Raw genomic sequence first — 17,934 nt, 5'->3', positions numbered from 1 at the left:
CTGTCCCCGGCGCTCGGGCTCCGGGGCTCGCTGCGAGCCCCGGGTCGCGGGGACTCCTCTCCAGCCGCCGCGTCGGAGACAGACCCGTTCCTCCACCAGCTGCGCCCCATGCTCAGCTCCGCCTTCGGCCAGGTAAGGGCCGCGCCTCCCGGGAAAGGCGCGCGGGACCCTGCGGCGGCTGCGCGACCACAGCCCTCCTCCCACTGCCCGCGACCCCCGGCTCACGCTCCGCTCTCCTCCCGCAGCCGGGAGCCCGGCCCGCGCTCCTCCTCCCCAGTGCCTGATTCAGCACCCTGTGCGCTGTCCACGCTCTGGGCCCTTGTGGGTGAGGCGCCGCTGCCGGGTTTCCCTCCACCGGCCAGAACGGGCCGGTTCCGGAAGGAGCGAGCTCCGCGAACTGCAGGAGACCGGCAGGGGTCAAGAGGCGTGCTCTGAGCGGAGACGCTAAACCCGCTCTTCTGGCTGGTGGCCCTTCCAGGGAAGGGGCTGAAAGGAGTTGAGGCTGGGGGTTGATTGGGCCCTCGGAGTTCACAGACTTGTTCACAGACTTGTTTGGGGCCATGACCTTCAGCGGCCCCAAAGGCTTGGGAAAGTTAGGAGAGGCTAAACATACAGGGGACAGGCAAGGAGTGCTGTACAGAGCTATGGCTGCTCAGCCTAGAACTTTAGTATGTTTGAAGAAGGGTGTCACTCCAGGGGTGTCAGATGCCTGGCAAAGCACCCGGAGACCCCGGCCTGAGTGGGTGTGCATACGAAGGTCAGTGGATGACTAAGGGGCTTCTTGCGTTCCTTTAGGCCTTTCTCTCAAGGGCCCCGGATGCTGGGCATCTGACCCTTAAAAAAATTGCCTGGTACTCATGTCCAGATCTACACTCTGAGGGCATTCTGCTGGGGAGAAGGGCTCCCCAGAAAGGGACCTGTGAACTCTAAAACGAAAGTCCGTATTTCCTCTGGTTCTGGGTCCATAACTGAATCAACTCATTGGCACAGCAGTGAGCTGGTTCTGTGGCTGCCAAGGAGGATCCAATGCAGAGGTGTACTATGCTTGTTGCGGGGTGTAGCGGGGAGCAGGGGGCCTGAGCGCTTCTGGGCTGGGATGAAGCATAAAGAAGCCGTTTCAAGCGCCTGGCTGGCCTTGGATCCAAATTCCAAGGAGGCCCTGTGTGTTTCGCTTCAGATCTGCGCATTTCTTTTCAAAATACTACTCTGCAGTGGCTGATGCCGGTGGAGGTCTGACATGAAGCAACTGCACATGAATTCAGGTTGCTCTGGGCTGCTGTGGTGGGGTGATAGGGCAACTGTGTGTGACTTTGTTCCTCCAGGGAGCCCTCGTTAGTGGAGTTAGTTGGAAGCAGTTCTCCCGAGTGGAGGGTTTAGATGCAGAGCTGCGAGAGGCGGTGCAGTGACATGTTAAGGAGCGCCTGCTGCAGTGGCTTATGAATTGGTGAGGAGGTGTTGGGTGTTAGGGCGGGAGTGGTCCGTGGACTGGGTCTGGGTTGCAGATGGAATGCTGCTGAATTGGTGACATCTACTCCTCCACTTATCAACTATTTTGCTGGGTGCTAGCGAGACCACAGTGAACATTAGGTAGCAGAGGTCCTGGCTGTTTGGGATCGTACAATCTGCAGTTTGGAAGGGCAGAGCCTGGGCCCGGAATCACACACTTTCTGGTTATTTAGTGTGCTGGCGGTCTGACTTTGCTCCTAGAAGAAAGCTGTCTGTCCAGTCTTGCACAATTTGCCTGGACCCTTTCTGAGCTCAGAGCATTTTAGCCACTTGCTTTTCTTCCTCTCAACTTTCACAGTCATTAAATGAAGAATCTTCTCCAGCCCAGTGTTCTGAAATGTCACCAGGGTCACCTGAGTCAGAAAGAACTGGAAGGTCCCCATCAAATATTTACTACCTCCTCTGGAAGCTCTTTCCTCGGGAGCTGCTGACTTTTTCTTTCAAGCTGAGCAGACTGGGTTTGGGCTTCCTGCTGACAACCCTTATGTATCTGCCCAAACACTACCACCAAGCACAACCTGCCTGGGACTTCTGGGTCCAGGTCTTCAGTTTTCTGTGACAGAGAGGATTTCAGCCTTTCTTTTTCTCTCTTTGAATAGAGAATTCTGTTCTTACAAAGAGGGTTGAGACCCAGAGGAGGGAGACGAGGTTGTGGATACAGACACTTTCAGATAGATTCTGCCTAGGGCAAACTATAGCCCTGAGGAAATATGTTTTTCAGGTCCCAGTTTTATTTATTTACCTTGAGTGAATGGCTTCACTACATTAAGCCTCTATTTCTTTACCTGAAAAATAGGGAGATTAAATAGGATATGGGGATAGGCAGACCTTAGCCCATCTAGTGGCCCCAAGTGCAGACTCTGTCAATGTTAATTGCTATTATTGTTGCTATAGTCTGTCAACTACTATGGGGTGTGTCAGACCTTCTTTCCGCTTGCCATAGAGTCAGGGAGAGCCTGGGTTCAAAGTGCTGCCGCAGGTATCAAGCTAGACTCCTACGTGGTGGGGGAAGGAGTTAGAACTCTCCCAGTGACCTCATGGAGTCTCCTTGCTGTCTCTAGGGAGAGGACGTGGTTTTTGATGCTAAGGCCTGGGATGGCAGCTTGGAGATGGAGCTGTGGGTCCTACCAGTGGTCTGTCAATTCCTATTTCCATGACCTTGGGCCTGTAGTTATCTCTCTCTGGCCTGTCTCTTCATCCAGAAAGTAATTGACAGAAGCTATTCACTGAGCTATTACAAAGGTTATACAAGATTAAGGAAGTCAAACAGCCTGGCTCAGAGTGGATGCGAGGTAGGGGCAGCCTTCATGAGTGTTATTATTATTATTATTGTTACTATCATCAATAGAGTGATTGTTTGAATGAGAGTATGAAAGCTGCCTCTGAGCCAGGTGAGAAAGACAATTAAAGGTACCTTCTCCTGGCTCCTCTTCAGGCCAGATAAGGACAAGCCAGCTGCTAGAGAGAAGTGAGGTCGGCTGTTAAGTCAGAATAGGCATGACTTGGCCAACTCTTGGCCCTGGACTATTTTAAGAACAGTTTTTCTGCTCCTTACCCTAAGCTTGGAAAGAAACACACCTTGTAGAGGAGGCAAGTGTGAATAAAATGCACAAACCTATTTCACCTTTCCTCTTTTCTAGCTCGAAAGGTATCTCCTGGTCTGAGTAGGCTAGGCACTTCCCCAAATGCTTTACACTTAGCAGGATCACAAGGATCTAGCGAGTGAGTGAATGAATGGTATCTCTAGCTCCTGGACTTAAGAGGTCTTTTTAGTTCCTATAATTTAGGTGAGGGAAGAAGGGAGTCCATGGCGGTTTGGATGCTAACAGACCCACCACAGTCAAGGCCTGTGTTCCCAGGATGAGGCTGTGTATATTACCCTCTCCCTCCCAGCCAAATCTCTGCCTCCTGCTCTCTGAGAGGACAGAGGACGAGAGGACGGAACAGCCTCTGCATTTCCTCTGGGGCCAGGGACGGGAAGAGAAGGTCAGTTTGTGGTTCACGTCAGTCATAGGGAATAGGAGTGATTTACCTTCAATTGTCAGTTTTGTGAGAATCCTCGTAGGATACCATGTTGGCTTCTACTGTTTTGGCGAAGCAACATTCGGAGCCCTCTGAACAATTGATGAAGTGTCTTTTCACTGTCTTATCTTCATAGCTACCTATGAACATTGACCTCATCCCCCACTGTAGAGATGAGGAGCCAGGCTCGAGAGAGGGGAAGGGCTTGTCCACAGGAGACACAGTGAGTAAAGGGCAGGACTTCTGGGGTCTGCGGGCATCAAGCAGCCAGCCTGAGAAATTCTCTGAGTGTGTTTTCTATTTGCCAGAAGCGTCTACAAAGCACCTCTCATATTACGACCCAGCTTTCCCCAAGTGTCTCAGCACTGGGCTGTCATCCAAGTTCAAATACTGGCGACAGAACTGATCAGGGCTGAAGGCCAACCTCCCTTCTAATCAGGAATAATCAGTAACGGTTTTATCCTTCTTATCCCTCTGATCCTATTATTCCATTTCAGAGCTCAAAGTGGAACTTCCCGAGGCCTGAGGCCCGGGAGCAGCCTTGAGTAGGGAAGGGGCAGTAGGCTGTGACGTGTGCTCCTCAAAGCCTCCACCAATGAGTCTTTTAAAAAGTTTCTGCCGAAGGTGAAGCCATCTGCTCTCTCGAGATCACCAGTTCCTCCCTTCACTCAGGACATCTTCACCTTGCCCCTCACCATCCAGCCCAAGCAGATTAGGCAACTTCTGAGTAGGAATCCCTGAATTCCCTGCTGTCCATAAGGCACTAGCTAGTGTCAGCACCCTGTCACTAGAGGAGGATGGGATTTCTTCAAAGTGCATGCCTTTTCCCCCAGCCTGTTTTGCTGTCTCTTGGCCCTTGTTTCCAAGGGCAGAAGCCCATCCCAAGGTCGACAAGTGGGTGCTGTGCCTTGGGCTGGCCTGCAGGGGGCAGGAGTCACCAGGTTAGATGGAGCATGGGCTGAGTGGATAGAGGCCGGCAGAGCCCTGTAAGACTTTGCCACGCAGGAAAGGGGGCATTTCTAGGTGTGTATACTCACGTGCGTGTTAGCTCACAGACCCCTCGCAAGAGTCCTATGGAGGAAACCGAGGCTCAGAAAGGTGAATATGTTTTCAAGTTCACATAGCTGTTAGGTATCACAGACCCAAGTTGGTCTGACTGCACTGCAAGCTCTTAACCTTTATACCAGTGGTTCTCAACACTGGCTGCAGTTACCTGGTATATTAAGCACCCATGCTGGACCTCACAGACACCTAGAAATCAGAAGCTCCCGGTAGGAATGCTCCCAGCCCTCTAACCTGCAGCCCACTCTGAGAACCTCTGCTTTACGCGCACGGCCCTTCCATGGACCCACCATTTAGTGAATGTAAGTCGGGTTTGGCCCCATGGCCAAGCCCATCTCCCCTCTCGGCCCCCTGGTGAGCTCTAGCTCTTCTGTGAGGAGTCGCAGATTTTGTCTCCTGGCCTTCTTGACCTCTGTCCCTCCCAAGACTGTCAGATTCCTCTACCTCACACCTTCAGAGTTTTCCTGCTTCCCTTTCCTAGCGTCTACCTGAAATGTATTGAAAAAGTGTATCCATAGCTAGACTTGAAAGCAAGGGTTGCGTTTACTTTGACCCCCAACATTCCCAGGGCCAAACACAGTGCCTGGCACATAAACATCAGACAAACGATGCTTCTCGCTTCCGTTTTAGTAATTACTTATTAATGGTCTTTTATGTGCCAGGCACTTTCCCAGGGATGCTTTAGAAGCCAGCTAGGGGAAGTCCTGTTTTCCAGTCTAGGAAACTGAACCTCTGGAACGTGAGAAGTCAGAAGTGGCCAGAGCCGGCCCTCGGATGCTCTCTTCATGCTGTGTCCCAGGGACATCTTGAAGAGGCGTTTTGTCAGCGTCTGGGCTGTTCACTCTTCCCACTCGGGTTCCCAGGAGCCTTCACCCCATTTCCTGCTCTCTGAGAGTCAGTGCCCCCAGGCTCCTCCCTCTGTCCTCAGGGGGTTCCCCTCCTTCTCCATACCCGCCTTGGGAGGTTTGGCCCAAGCCAGACTGCCTGAGTAACTTGTTTGTTCAACCATTTCGTGCTTAACCGGGCGGCAGCAGCCTCAGCAGCAGAGGCGGCGGCGGCAGCAGGAGCATCAAGAGCTCAGGAGGGGCCTCCTTCAACAGGAGCGAGTGTCTGAAATCTTCTGGAATCTTCAGTGTCCCCAGCCATCTTCTTAACAGCTCTGATCCAGAGCTAGACCAAAAAAAAAAAAATCCCTGGGAGAGGACCGGTCTGGACTGACAGCTGCTTCAGCGACCAGCGGACTTCGGCTTCCCGGCCTCTCTCTGGTGCCCCCTGCTGGGGAGAGCTGGTGCGGGCAAACAGGGACCCTTCTCTCTCGGGGCTTCTGGCTCGGACTGGAGGTCTCAAATGTGATGTCTGAGGTTTGAGATGAACTCGCATCAAAGCTGGAACCTGGAGACCAAGGATGAACCCAGAGTCACCTAAACAGCTCCAGTCGTGGGACCTTGAAGACTACTTTGTCAACCGCTGCACCCCAAGGAAACCAGTGAAAAATTCTCCCTTAGCATCAGCCTGAGATGTTAGGAGCCAGTTCACAGCCCTCGCCCAGGCCCTCGGGGCCAGCACGGCCGCCATCATGCCCCCTTAGGGCCACCTCTTGGATGTCAAAGGCTGCACTTAGTGAAGGGAGCAGGATTCGCTCACTGCTGCCGGCTCAGCTGTGCTTCCCACCTGGAGCCTCCATCCCATTTCAGTGACGAGGCAAGTGTGAAAAATGGGGCGTGAGGAAGATGTCACAAGTCTCCCGGGCCCTCAACTGGAGCTGGCTGCTGTCCATCCAGCTGCAGTCGGCAGGGGCAATTAGGATGACTGTCTCTGGGTGCCTGTGTGCCGTGTGTGTGTGCGTGCGTGTGTTCACACACGTGTGCACTCAAGCCTGGAGTGCAAGGCACCCTGCTTTGGGCGCCCAAACTAGCCTGCTTCCCCTTCTGGGCCTGCTGGCCTAATTCCCAGCTGCAGCTGCCAGTCTGGGCCCCCCTCCTGAGGCGATCTCCTGCAGATTTGGCAGCAGGGGAGGAGGGGCCTGGTGGAAAGGGAATGAACCGGAGAGAGAGAGGGCTCAGCTCTAATCTGATGTCCATGATCAGACAGCTTCTCCAGCTCTGTTGCCTTCTGCCAGCAGCTTCCTGGGTGATTTTCGCTGTGCCCAGCACTCTCCCTCCTGCCTTCATTCCTTAGGAAAGTGTCCAGAAAGTTAAACCCACACGCACACAATCCACCAAAAAAAAAAAATAATAATAATAATCAGAATTCAGGATCAGGCAGACAGTAAGAGAACAGGCGCGTGAGAGGACGCAGATCAGTCCTGGAGGAAGAGCGGAGCTGGCGGAGGGAGGCGGGGTTGGCGTCTCCCCGGCAGAGGCCTCCCAGCCCCTGGGGAACCTCCTTCATGGACCTGGAAACCCCGAGAAGGGCTGCCTCACCCTAGGATGGGCAACTGTGTCAAGTCTCCACTGAGAAATCTCTCAAGGAAGGTATGTTTCTGGAGTCTTGAGACCTGGGTGAGGGATTGGGGCATCCTGCCAGCTTTCCCAGAGGCTGGGCAGGGAGGCTGGGCATCTGGAGCTCGCCACCCTTCCCATGGGTCCTGTCCAGAGCCATTTCCCTGCTCTTATCTCCAGACTCCCCCGTCACAGTTTACTGTCTCAGGCTTGGCACTGAAGTTGGGGCTCAGAATGGCATTGGTGTCTGTGTTTGAGAAGTTGTAAACCCATGTCGCTCCTGGGCCATCACACAAAAAGGCGAGACCCTTCGTGTGTAAGTGGACAGATCTCTTGGGGCTGGGTCAAAGGAGGACTGAGCCAGGCTTTGGCCTCGCTGCTGCTCAGGCTTCTGACCAGAGGTGGGGTAGGGGCTCAGTCACCTCCTTTACGGGCCTCTGCCCCTCTCTGCCGGCCGCTAAGTCTTCAGAGTTGTGGGTTTTGAAGTAGATGACATGCTTCTATATCTGTGATCATTCTTGAATCAGGTCAGAGAATCTCAATGAAGACCAGGTTGGTTCACGAGCCAGGGTTGTTTCCTGATGTTGAACAGAGGTGTCTGGAATTCACATTCTTCGGTGGGTGTATTGCTTATAACTTAGGATATTCTTGTGCAAGGATTCCTTTCAGAAAGCAAATAATGACTTCCAAAGCATCTTTCCTGGAGTCTAGACTCACCTCTATGGGGTTGTGCTTCACATGGGCTCTGCCTCTGTGTTTCGACACAGAAACCCCCCTAAGTGTTAGTTAAAGGAAGGAAGGGTGACAGAGGTATTTTCCTTTTAGATATTTCGCTTTCCAAACAAGGGACTTGATTCTCTGCCACTCAGGTGAAGTGACCAAGGTCTTGGGTTAGCTGATGATATCTCTGTCTATGCTCCACCCCATGTTACATCATCGGCCAGTTTCACAGCTTTCCAGTTTAGGACATGTTAGACTCTTCTGTTTGCTGTCTCTTTTCCAAATCTAAGTGGCTCACATCAAGTTCCTTTTCATCTTCGCTGTCACTTGGTTCCTCTGGGGAACCAAGACTGTGTGTCCCATACCATTACTTGTCATCTTCTTAGGGGAGTCTTTTGTATCAGAGGTGGCCCTGCACTGTTGCAGAGTAGAAATGGATCTGAGTTAATCTAAAGGACCAGAAGACAAAAGTCCTCTCCTGGGTTCTGTCCAGAGCTCAGAGGGGATTTAAGAGTAAGAATGGTCCTTTTGTCCCACCCAGTGCATCTTCCTTTCCCAGCTGAGTGTTTGAGAGTCAGTCTTCTCGAGTCTCCTCTTTCCACCCTTGTGACCTTGGGCAAGTTACTTGACCTCCCTGGGCCTCAATTTTCTTATCCAGCAAGTGAATACTGATATTTGTAGCCAAAGGGGAAAACAAGAATGGCACAGTGTTATGCACCTTGCCTGAACTATTTGACTCAATAAATGTTAGCTGGTATTATTGTCATCACGATCATCATTTTTCCACTCTGGGTTTTCTGAGAAGGGGGATAAAGGAAAATAGAGATTTTGGTTCTATAGTGTAAGGTAGAAGGTCATAAAGTTTATTCCATCCAATGGTCATACTTTTTATTTTACTTATGCATATAAGAGCTGGGATATTGGCCAGAGGTACAAGGGTGGCGGGTGGTGAGAGGATTCACCAGAGACAGAGTGGGGAGCAGAACAGGCAGATCTACTGAAATCCACTGCTGAGGGGAGCAGCGGGCAAGACAGGAGAGGTCTGCTATGCTGTGTGGGTCAGCTCCGTGGCTGGAGACTGAACTCAGGCTGCAGTGGCTGCAGATATCTTGATAGCACTGAGACTTTAACCCCTGCACTGCCAGGGAGGCCCAATGTCTAATTTTTTCATAATGATAAAAATGCTAGTTTTTTTCCCCTGAAAATCTACAACATACCCAATACCTACTTATCTCACTTGCCCTTTTCCACCAAGTAGTTCTCTGTATTATTTTCTAGAGAAAGGAATGCACTCCGAGATGAGAATTTTCTTATAGTCCCATAGCCAACTGGAAGCAGAACTAGAGCAGGAACCCTATGTGTGTGAATCCACAGCTGGTCTTGTATTTTTATTTTTGCCTCTGTGATAGGCCGCGTCCCATTTTCCTGCCATCGCAAATGTTGGTCACAGGTGCCTGCACCTGACCTCACCGGTCGGTGAGTCCGACGCCCCATTCATCGCAGTGAGCCGTCCCCACCTTGCCAATGCTCACGCATCCAGCTTCTCCTTGAAAACCTCCCGTGAGGAGGTGCCCTGCCCTTCGTGGGCCCTTGGCCAGCTTGTGTTGCTAGAAAGCTGCTAGGTCACGAGGCATGCTGGCCCCTCCTGTTGCTGTGCCACCCTCAGGAGACGTCGCTTGGTGCCAGGAGACATTGTCAGCCTGTGGGCCGCTGCCCGCTTGGCCTCTGAGTGGTAGCCAGGGAACTGGAAGTGCTGAGAGGTGGCCTGCTCCTGCCTCCGAGCAGGGCTGGGCCAGGCTGGAGGGCGCTATCAAGGCCGGGGAACAGCCGCCTCCCAGGGCAGTGTGGTGCCAGGACGCGTTTTCATCAAGATGCAGTGGAAATTCCCCAACCACACCGGTGTGTTCTTTGTGGGAGAAAACTCTTCTCCATCCTTCTCACTTCTTTCCTGATTGGCAAATATTCTTCCTCTTAGCCTGGAGCCGGCAGTCCACGCCTCTGGCACCCGGCATCTTTCAAGCTGCATCACCATCATCGTCACCGACATCATGGTTGTCATCATCATTGTCATTGCCATGGCAACTCCATTATTGGGCTCTTGCACCGTTGAGGCCCCTGTGCAATAGCTCATCTCTTTCTCACTAGAGTCTTGCGAGTAGCCATGATTATTCCCAGGCAGAGAAGGCAACGCGCATATAGGGAGTTACAGTGACCTGCCCAAGGTCACACAGCAAGCAAGTGACAGAGCTAGAATCTGTCTGCAAAATTGTCTGAGTTCAAAGCTGACATACTGAGGCACCTCCCCCACCCCCCCATCCCCCACCCCCCAGGTCTGTGCTGCCTGCTGCCTCTTCCTGCCTGGGCTGTGCGCAGTCTGGGCCAAGCGTGGGAGGGTCAGCCAGACACGAAAAGGCTGTGCCTCAGCAAACATCTTCTGACATTATGTCCTGAGGTCGAGCTACCCCCTAGCCCCTTGCTCCCTCTGAGTCTCCTCCCAGTCAGAACTGTCTCCTTTTTCTGACCCAGTTCCCAGAAGCCTGTGTGAGTGTGAGTGTGACTCTAAACCTCTTTGGGGCCGCAAACCAGAATGGGCACTTGGCCGCCTGCCTCCTTCGAGTTCCCAGATGACCTAAGACTGACCCTGTTGCACTTAACCAAACTTGGACTTTGGACGGAGGCCCTTTACCACCTCAGGTCTGAGTGGATGCTTCTACTCTGAGGAGTCAGAATACTGCTCCTCTGTAGGTCTGGAAGAGGCTCAGGGAGTTGGCAGGGAACCTGTGTCTGTACCCCACAGTGTGGGGCTTTGGGGATAAGATGCATGAGAGGAGGGAACGTTGTTCTGCCTTTCATCCCGGGAAGACGGGCGGCCCCCTCGGGCTCTGGGTCTTCTGGTGGGTGAGGCCTTCTTAGAGCTGGAGGAAGCTGGCAGCTAGTGGAATGCTGTAGGGTGGCAGGTAGAGTAGGCAGTTCTGGGGTTCACAGGCGAAGACAGCTGCTCTGTCTCCCTGGGAAGGTTCAGCTCGAGCTCCCCACTGTGAGAGCCGGCCTCCCAGCTCAGGGCTGAAGGCAGCGTGCTCTGACCTGGATTCTTGGGGGCCCTGGCCTCTGGGGAGGCTAGGGTGGAATAGAATGTTGTGTCTAGATGCCGCTCCTGTCCTGAGGGGACGGTCTGCGGGGCCATGCTGACTTTTTATAGCTGCATGGGAATTGGCAGGGGGGAGGATGGGTTGGCCAGGGCCAGGGAGCACAGCTATATTCGGCAAGTAGAGAGAGGCCCGGCCTCAGCCTCTGGAGGTCCGGCTGGCTAGGCAGGGAGCCAGAGAAGGCGGGAGGGAGGAGGAGCAGGATGGCTGGTAGCAGAGAACAGCTAGTCTTAAAGTTGCAGACTGGAGGGACTCTGACCCAGCAGTGCTTTGTTTCACCCACCTTTAAATCCAAAGGTCCAGCAATGTTGGCTGAAGTTCAGTGATGCTGCCCTTCAGAAGGGACATACCATTTTGCCCTGGTATCTACCTCTTACACCTGGCCGCTTCATTTAGGTCAGCCAAGGTCTTTGTGCTCGCAGCCTCCAGTCTGGCAGGCTAGCTGAGCCTGCTCCTGGCAGCTGGCCCCTACCGTCCTCACTCTCCCCTCTGGGGATCCAGAGCAGGTAGGGATGGAAGTCAGTGGGGAGCTTGCGCTGGGTGCTGGGCTTGCATAAACCGGGGCTTGCACGGAGACATTGGGAGCATCTTGGGAAAGGATGTATTCCATTCCTCTCTCTTTAAGTGCTTTGTTTGTTTTTTGTGTACAACTGGGGTATAGGCAAGAGGTGTAGGGGTTAGGGGTGAGAGGACAGAGTGGGGAGCCGAACAGGCAGATCTACTGAAATACACTGCTGAGGAGAGAAGCGGGCAGGACAGGGGAGGTCTGCTGTGCCATGTGGGTCAGCTGGGATCAGACTCGGGCCGTAGTACTGATAGTGCTGAGACTTAACCCCTAGGGCCGTCCCCATTCGTCTCTGTCCAAAGAGAAGCTTCCCTCCGCCTGTTTCTGCTGCTGCTCTCTGAGCTTTTGCATGCACACACAGGGATAGGACTCTGTGCACATGTGTGGTGTGTGTGTGTGTGTGTGTGTGCACGCACGTGCCTGTGCCCCACAGGGAGTATCACCCCAGCGCCACCTGGAGTATCTCCTTCAGTCCAGGACTGGAGACCCCATCTGCTGGACCAACCTGTTGCCGGCCCTGTACCTCCCGAGGGCTGTCTGAACCCTGCTGTTTAACTCTCAAGGATCTTCTCTCCGGGGGAGATCCTGCTGGGACCAGGAGCCAGGCTGGGACGAGGAGGGTGCAGCTGGACAGGGAGGTGACGCACTGCCTCTCTTTTGTGTTTGCTGGTGCTGGCTGAAGATGTGCCTGGAGGAGCAGGCCAGCTACCCAGGGGCGCAGACGAGCGAGGCGGGGCTGGCGGACTCCGGAGATCTCCCTGGACCGCTCCTGACGCTGGCCCAGAACTGCGCTGCCGTGCACAGCCTGCTGGGCCCTGCCTGCGTCTTCCTGCGCAAGGGCTTCGCCGAGAACAGGTGGCCTGTACGTAAGTCGCCCTGTGGCTTCACAGGGCATGAGGCAGTGCCGGCAAGAAGAGGACTTTGAACGGCAGCTCTGACCCCCTGTGTATACACCCCAAACCCTCAACTTGTGAATTTCATTCCCCACAGTTTCCCCCTCCTGGGGGGAAAGCACTGGTGAGTCTACGTCCATCAGCAAGAAGTAACGATAGCAAATGACATCATTCTGCCTTTTTAGACTTTGAGTCCTTACTCTGCGCCAGGCACTGTGCTGAGTGCTTTGGTGGGTCGTCTCATTTAAACCTCAGAGAGACGCCAAGAGGTAGGTACTGTTATCGTCCCCGTTCTACACATGTGGAAACTGAGTCGGAGAGGTAACATGCTCCAGGTGACAGCTAGTGGGTGCTAGAGGATTCGAATTCAGGGAACTCGAGGGCTCTGTGTTCTTTTTTTTTTCCATTTTATTTTCTATTGATGTAATGTTGTACTAGAATATCTACAACTTTCAGCTGTGCATGATTATAAACCAGCATTAACTTTTTGAAGTTCACCACTGAAAGTCCAGCTCTTTCCTCACCATACAATTGACCCCTTTTACCCAAATCATCCACTTCTGTATACCCTTCCCTTCGGTTAACTGCTAACTGGGTCTGAAAGTTTTTGCTCTCCTTAGTTAATTTCCTTGTTTGGTCTAACCCTCATATGCGGCTCTGGGTTTTGTTTTTTTTTTTAAGATTTATTTTATTTGTACATACAGAACTGGAGTACAGGCCAGAGGCTCAGGGGTGGTGAGAGGATTCACCAGAGACAGAGTGGGGAGCAGAACAGGCAGATTGATGAAGTACACTGCTTAGGGGAGCAGCGGGCGGGTCAGGAGAGGTCTGCCGCGCCATGTGGTCACCTCCGGGGCAGGCGGGAGGCGGGAATCAAACTCATGCGGAAGTGGCTTTAGCTTCTCAGTGCTGTGCTTTAACCCGCTGTGCCACCAGGGAGGGCCGCGACTCTGTGTTTTAACCGGCACTGAATCCGCTGCACTGTAGAGCTCTCGCCTACGCGGGAAACTTTCTGTGTCTGTACCAGCCAGTACAGGCGTCACTAGCCATGTGTGGCTCTGGAGGACTTGAAATGTGTGTAGGGTCGCTGACGAGGTAGATTATTAATGTTATTTAGCCTGACTTTTAAGAACCACAGAGGGCTACTGTGGTGGGTAGTTACTACAGGTGTCTGAACAGACACAAGGACGGTAATAAGACAGTGTCACAGATGCAGAGGCCAGGGGGCTCCGTGCGTCCCTCCATGCCGCGCTGAGCATTCACAATGTGTCCCACAGGCTGCTGGCGGGCCTATTAGGTGGGGCCTGCTTGAAGCCACTTTACAGACGGGAGCCTGCAGCTCTCAGCTGAAGTGCTCACTGGCAGTCCCAGAGCCAGGAAGTAGCTGCACTGGCCTTTGTGCTCTAGTGGCTGATTCTCAAGGCCAAGCTCTTCTCCCTGCCCACCCCCATCAGGGAGGAGGGTGTGTGTGCTCCATCCCTGGCCGACACCCGGAGTTGGTGCTCGCTGCCATACGATGGGGGTCCCGCCTCTGCTCGAAGCCGCCAGCACCCAGCTGGACCGACCTGGGCCGTGCTGTGAACGGGACCTGGCTTTCCTGCAACCTGGTTCTGGGCACACAAGAACTGGGGAGGGGGTTGCAACGGGGCTCAGGAGCACCTCATTCCTGCCAGAACTGCGTAGCTGGGTTCCGGTGCACTCGCTCTCCTGTGCTGACCGGGATACTGGCCATTGCAAAAATGTCCCTTTTGGTCACCCAGATCCCAGTCTGGCTAGGAACGGGTGTGACAGTGCTTGCTCTGAGCATCGTGACAGGCTTCTAGAGTAGAAGTCAGTACCGTCATCTCATCATCCCCACCTTGGTGACCCCTACCATGCCCCAGCTCCTCCCTCCAGCTAAAATGCTGCCTGCATGCCTGGTAGCTGGTGACCTGCCCACTCCAGGCCCACACCATGCTCAGTGCTGCCCTGCCACATGTCGCCACCTCCAAGTGCCAGGTGTCCTGTGCGCCTGGTTTCCCACAGGATGTTGCTCAATAATCCCCCTTTCTAGCTGACGCTCAGATTTCCCGGTGCCCTCTGCCCTGGGGCCAGGGCAGCGTGGATGGGCAGCAGGGCCCACCCTGGCCTGTGGCGAGAGCTGCCTGTGCGCCCGGTGAGCAGCTCACGCTCGCTGCCGCAGCCTGTATCAGTGAGAGGTGGCACCCACACCTGGAGTGTGCTTTCTTAGGTTAGGCACCCACCTCTGTTCTCCCTGCCCAGAGCTGCAACACTGGGGAGAATATGAGCCCCAGGGATCCGTTTTAGAGTCTATAAGCAGAACCTCTGGGCACCCAGATCTGTCCCACGCCTGTCTGTCCCGACAGGCCTGGGGAGCTGGGCGCCTCAGCCCTGGAGTCTGCCCGGTGCTCTCTGGAGACCTCTGCCCCTGTTCTCGTGCCCAGACCCAGGGCTCCCCGGCTCTCCAAGGAGACCTGGGAGCTGCTCGAGGCTGGAGACTTGTCTTTGGACCCTGGCAGCCACCAGAGGCATGGGTGGCCCCAAGGGTCCCACTTTGTCCTACAGGAGGGCCAGGCATAGGATGGGCCCGAGTTGGAGAAGTGGGCACGCCCACGGGGCAGGCTTAGCCCTGATTCTGCCCGGACACGCGACTCATGCTCTTCCTCTGCTCGGCTGCCTACCTTGGCCTGGCACTTCTCCCCCTGCCTTTCCCCCCAGCCCCTTCTTGTCCTGGTGTCACTGAGTGGTTCTCACTCCTCTTTTGTGATCTGCGGACCCTGTTTTGTTTACAGGTTTTTCCCCTGAACCAGTTCTGCCTGCTGGCAGTCTTCGGTCTGGAATAGGGGTTAGAGGTGCAGAGTTTCTGTGCCCAACCTGATGGGGCTCTGGGGTTCTGGGCATCTCCCACGTCGGTGGGAGGAGTGAGGCCACGTCTTTTCTCTCGAGGACATGATCCAGCATGCCCTGCTGCAGCCCCGCCCCTCCTGACCAGCGCCTGCTGCCACTGGGGAGACACCGTGAGCCCAGGCCCTCGCAGCTGCTAATGGGACTTGTTTTCTTGTTTTAGGACAGATCGCTGCGGCCAGAGGAGATCGAAGGTAAGACCTGGCCCCTGAAGGGAAAGGGGTTGCTCAGCTGTCCCCGAAGGGACACTGATGTGTGGTTGGTGCTACCCCAGCCTGGCGGGGCTGCACAGGGCGCTGTGCCAGAGGGGTGCTGCCTGCAGCTCTGGCCCCTGGCTGCCCTTGCCGCAGAGGCCTGGGGTCCACCCCGTGCCCCCCCACCTGTGTTCTCTGCCTCAGAGCTCCGGGAGGCCTTCAGAGAGTTTGACAAGGACAAGGATGGCTACATCAACTGCCGGGACCTGGGCAACTGCATGCGCACCATGGGCTACATGCCCACCGAGATGGAGCTCATCGAGCTGTCCCAGCAGATCAACATGAACCGTGAGTCCCCCTGCGCCCTCCTTCCCGCCTCCCTGGCCTTGAGACCTGCCATCAGACGGGTCCAGGCTTGCATTCTCGCCTCACTCCAGCTCCGCCATCTGCGGCACCCCACTTGCCGATCTGCGGCACCCCACTTGCCGCTGTCCCCTCACCTGTAAAGTGGGGCTCATCGTGGGAAGCCCAGAAAGTAAGTGGGGCGTCGCTGCAAAAGCCCAGTGCCTGCACTCAGTGAGCGCCGGACAGAGGAAGCTATGACTGCTGTCTTCTCTGACTTAGTTTGGGCTCAGGCTGGCCAGCCCAAGAGGAGGCTTGGAGTGCCGGGGATTGACTCGGTGGGCGGAGGGGTGAGGAAGTGAGACAGCAAGAGGTGCCAACCAAGGCTGTCCTCACCTGCCAGCATCCACCGTGGGTAGCGGGGGTCTGACTCTGCGGGGCGCTCGGGAGTTGCTTGGTGCCCACCTCCAAGTTATCCTGCTTCCCTCGCCTCGCTGCTCACGCTTAATCTCCAGACTGCCACCACTGCTTCGAGCTGTTGTGAGCAGCTCAGTTCTCCAGCTCATCTGCCGCGAGACCATTTGCTTCCCCGTGCACAGGAGTAAGGCTGAGGCGTGTGGGCCAACACGCAGAATTTCTGCTCTCTCTGGCCTTCTGCCTATGTGCTGGCTGTCTCCGAAACTCCTTGTCTCTGTCACCTAATGTTTCTTTCATCTATAGCTACCTCTGTCCTTTCCCGGGCTTACTCCCTTAGACTCTGGCTGTGCGCCTGAGCTGTTCTTTGACAACCACCTACCCACGGTCCAGCCTTTGGTTAAATCCTGCACCTGGCGCTGAGGGGGTCAAGGAGGGGCCGGCGGCTCCCTGTGTTGCTGGTTGGAGATGGGTAAAGGTCACGTGGGTGACTGGGCCTGCTCCTCTGTCCGCAGTGGGTGGCCATGTGGATTTCGATGACTTTGTGGAGTTAATGGGTCCCAAACTCCTGGCCGAGACGGCAGACATGATTGGCGTAAAGGAACTGCGAGATGCCTTCCGAGAGGTCAGTGCTGGACGGCGGGTAGGCAGGGGTCAGTGGACTGACGAATACCAACCCAGGGTGCTCACTTGGAAAGAAACCTGAGGCCTGGGTCGGTCTCAGACCTGAGGAAGGAGCTTAGAAAGGGGCATCTCCAGGGAAGGGTGGACAATGACTGTAGAGAAGGGGCTCAACCTGGGTGACACCTGACAGCCTCCATGGGTGGCTGCCTCTCCCTCCTTGCTGCTCTCCCTAGTTTGATACCAATGGTGATGGGGAGATAAGCACCAGCGAGTTGCGAGAAGCCATGAGGAAGCTCCTGGGCCACCAGGTGGGACACCGAGACATAGAGGAGATCATCCGAGACGTGGACCTCAACGGGGATGGGAGAGTGGACTTTGAAGGTAGGTGGGGCCGCCCACGAGCTCTGCGGCTGTGTAGCCACCCTGCCACTGTCTACCCATCCCAGCGTTCCTCTCCCTGCCTTCCACTCTGCTCTCCCTCCAGCCACATGCTCCCCTTATCCCTGTGCTCACCCTCCGCCACTCACGCTCTCTGCTGCTAACGGAGATGTCGAGTCTACATGGGGGAGTCCAAGAGCCACGGAGAGCAGCTCTGCCCGGCTCTCTCCCAGCCCGAGCTTGTATGAAAGATGCGAATGAAGGAACAGGAAAGTAGCACGCGATTGTTTTGCTGCTTATACAAACTAGTAAGTTACTACTGGACCGAGTTTTTCTGCTTCCGAGGGAACAAGCACACAGAACAGGAGTCATTCTGGGAAGGAGTTCTGTTTGCATACGGACCTGGAACTCGTATGCAGCGTGGTATGCAGTGTGCCTTTGGAGGTGCTCTTGGAGAACTCGGCTCCCTTTAGGGCCAGGGCCCCCGCACTCACCCCTCCATCCGGCCCGGCGCCCAGCATTGCGGGAGTCTGTCCAGGGCCCCTGCACTCACCTCTCCATCCAGCCCGGCGCCCGGCATTGCAGGAGTCTGTCCAGGGTCCCCCGCACTCACCCCTCCATCCGGCCCGGCGCCCGGCCTTACGGGAGTCTGTCCAGGGCCCCCGCACTCACCCCTCCATCCGGCCTGGCGCCCGGCCTTACGGGAGTCTGTCCAGGGCCCCC

The 17,934-nt window shown here is 55.0% G+C and overlaps 2 protein-coding genes across 2 annotated transcripts in view; both read left to right on the top strand.

Annotated features, from left to right (window-relative positions):
* The window catches only part of LOC105854201 (calcium-binding protein 1-like), a 21,954-nt gene that overhangs the window by 690 nt on the left and 3,330 nt on the right, over positions 1 to 17,934 (top strand). Inside the window, exons 2-9 of the mRNA XM_012730837.1 lie at positions 246 to 321; positions 2,568 to 2,623; positions 9,727 to 9,829; positions 12,145 to 12,324; positions 15,423 to 15,453; positions 15,658 to 15,801; positions 16,725 to 16,852; positions 17,067 to 17,214. Coding sequence (XP_012586291.1) covers positions 246 to 321; positions 2,568 to 2,623; positions 9,727 to 9,829; positions 12,145 to 12,324; positions 15,423 to 15,453; positions 15,658 to 15,801; positions 16,725 to 16,852; positions 17,067 to 17,214 — 866 coding nt within the window. The remainder of the gene's footprint in view (positions 1 to 245; positions 322 to 2,567; positions 2,624 to 9,726; positions 9,830 to 12,144; positions 12,325 to 15,422; positions 15,454 to 15,657; positions 15,802 to 16,724; positions 16,853 to 17,066; positions 17,215 to 17,934) is intronic.
* Positions 7 to 17,934, top strand: part of LOC101636700 (calcium-binding protein 1) — a 21,259-nt gene continuing 3,331 nt past the window's right edge. The window contains exons 1-6 of the mRNA XM_012731178.1: positions 7 to 132; positions 12,145 to 12,324; positions 15,423 to 15,453; positions 15,658 to 15,801; positions 16,725 to 16,834; positions 17,067 to 17,214. Of these exons, the coding sequence (XP_012586632.1) occupies positions 109 to 132; positions 12,145 to 12,324; positions 15,423 to 15,453; positions 15,658 to 15,801; positions 16,725 to 16,834; positions 17,067 to 17,214 (637 nt within the window). The 5' untranslated portion in view covers positions 7 to 108. The remainder of the gene's footprint in view (positions 133 to 12,144; positions 12,325 to 15,422; positions 15,454 to 15,657; positions 15,802 to 16,724; positions 16,835 to 17,066; positions 17,215 to 17,934) is intronic.

This window comes from Condylura cristata, unplaced genomic scaffold, assembly GCF_000260355.1.
Source record: "Condylura cristata isolate star-nosed mole 26May11 unplaced genomic scaffold, ConCri1.0 scaffold00029, whole genome shotgun sequence".
NCBI lineage: Eukaryota > Metazoa > Chordata > Mammalia > Eulipotyphla > Talpidae > Condylura > Condylura cristata.
Note: the sequence above shows the minus strand (reverse complement) of the source record. Positions and strands in the feature narration are given on the sequence as shown.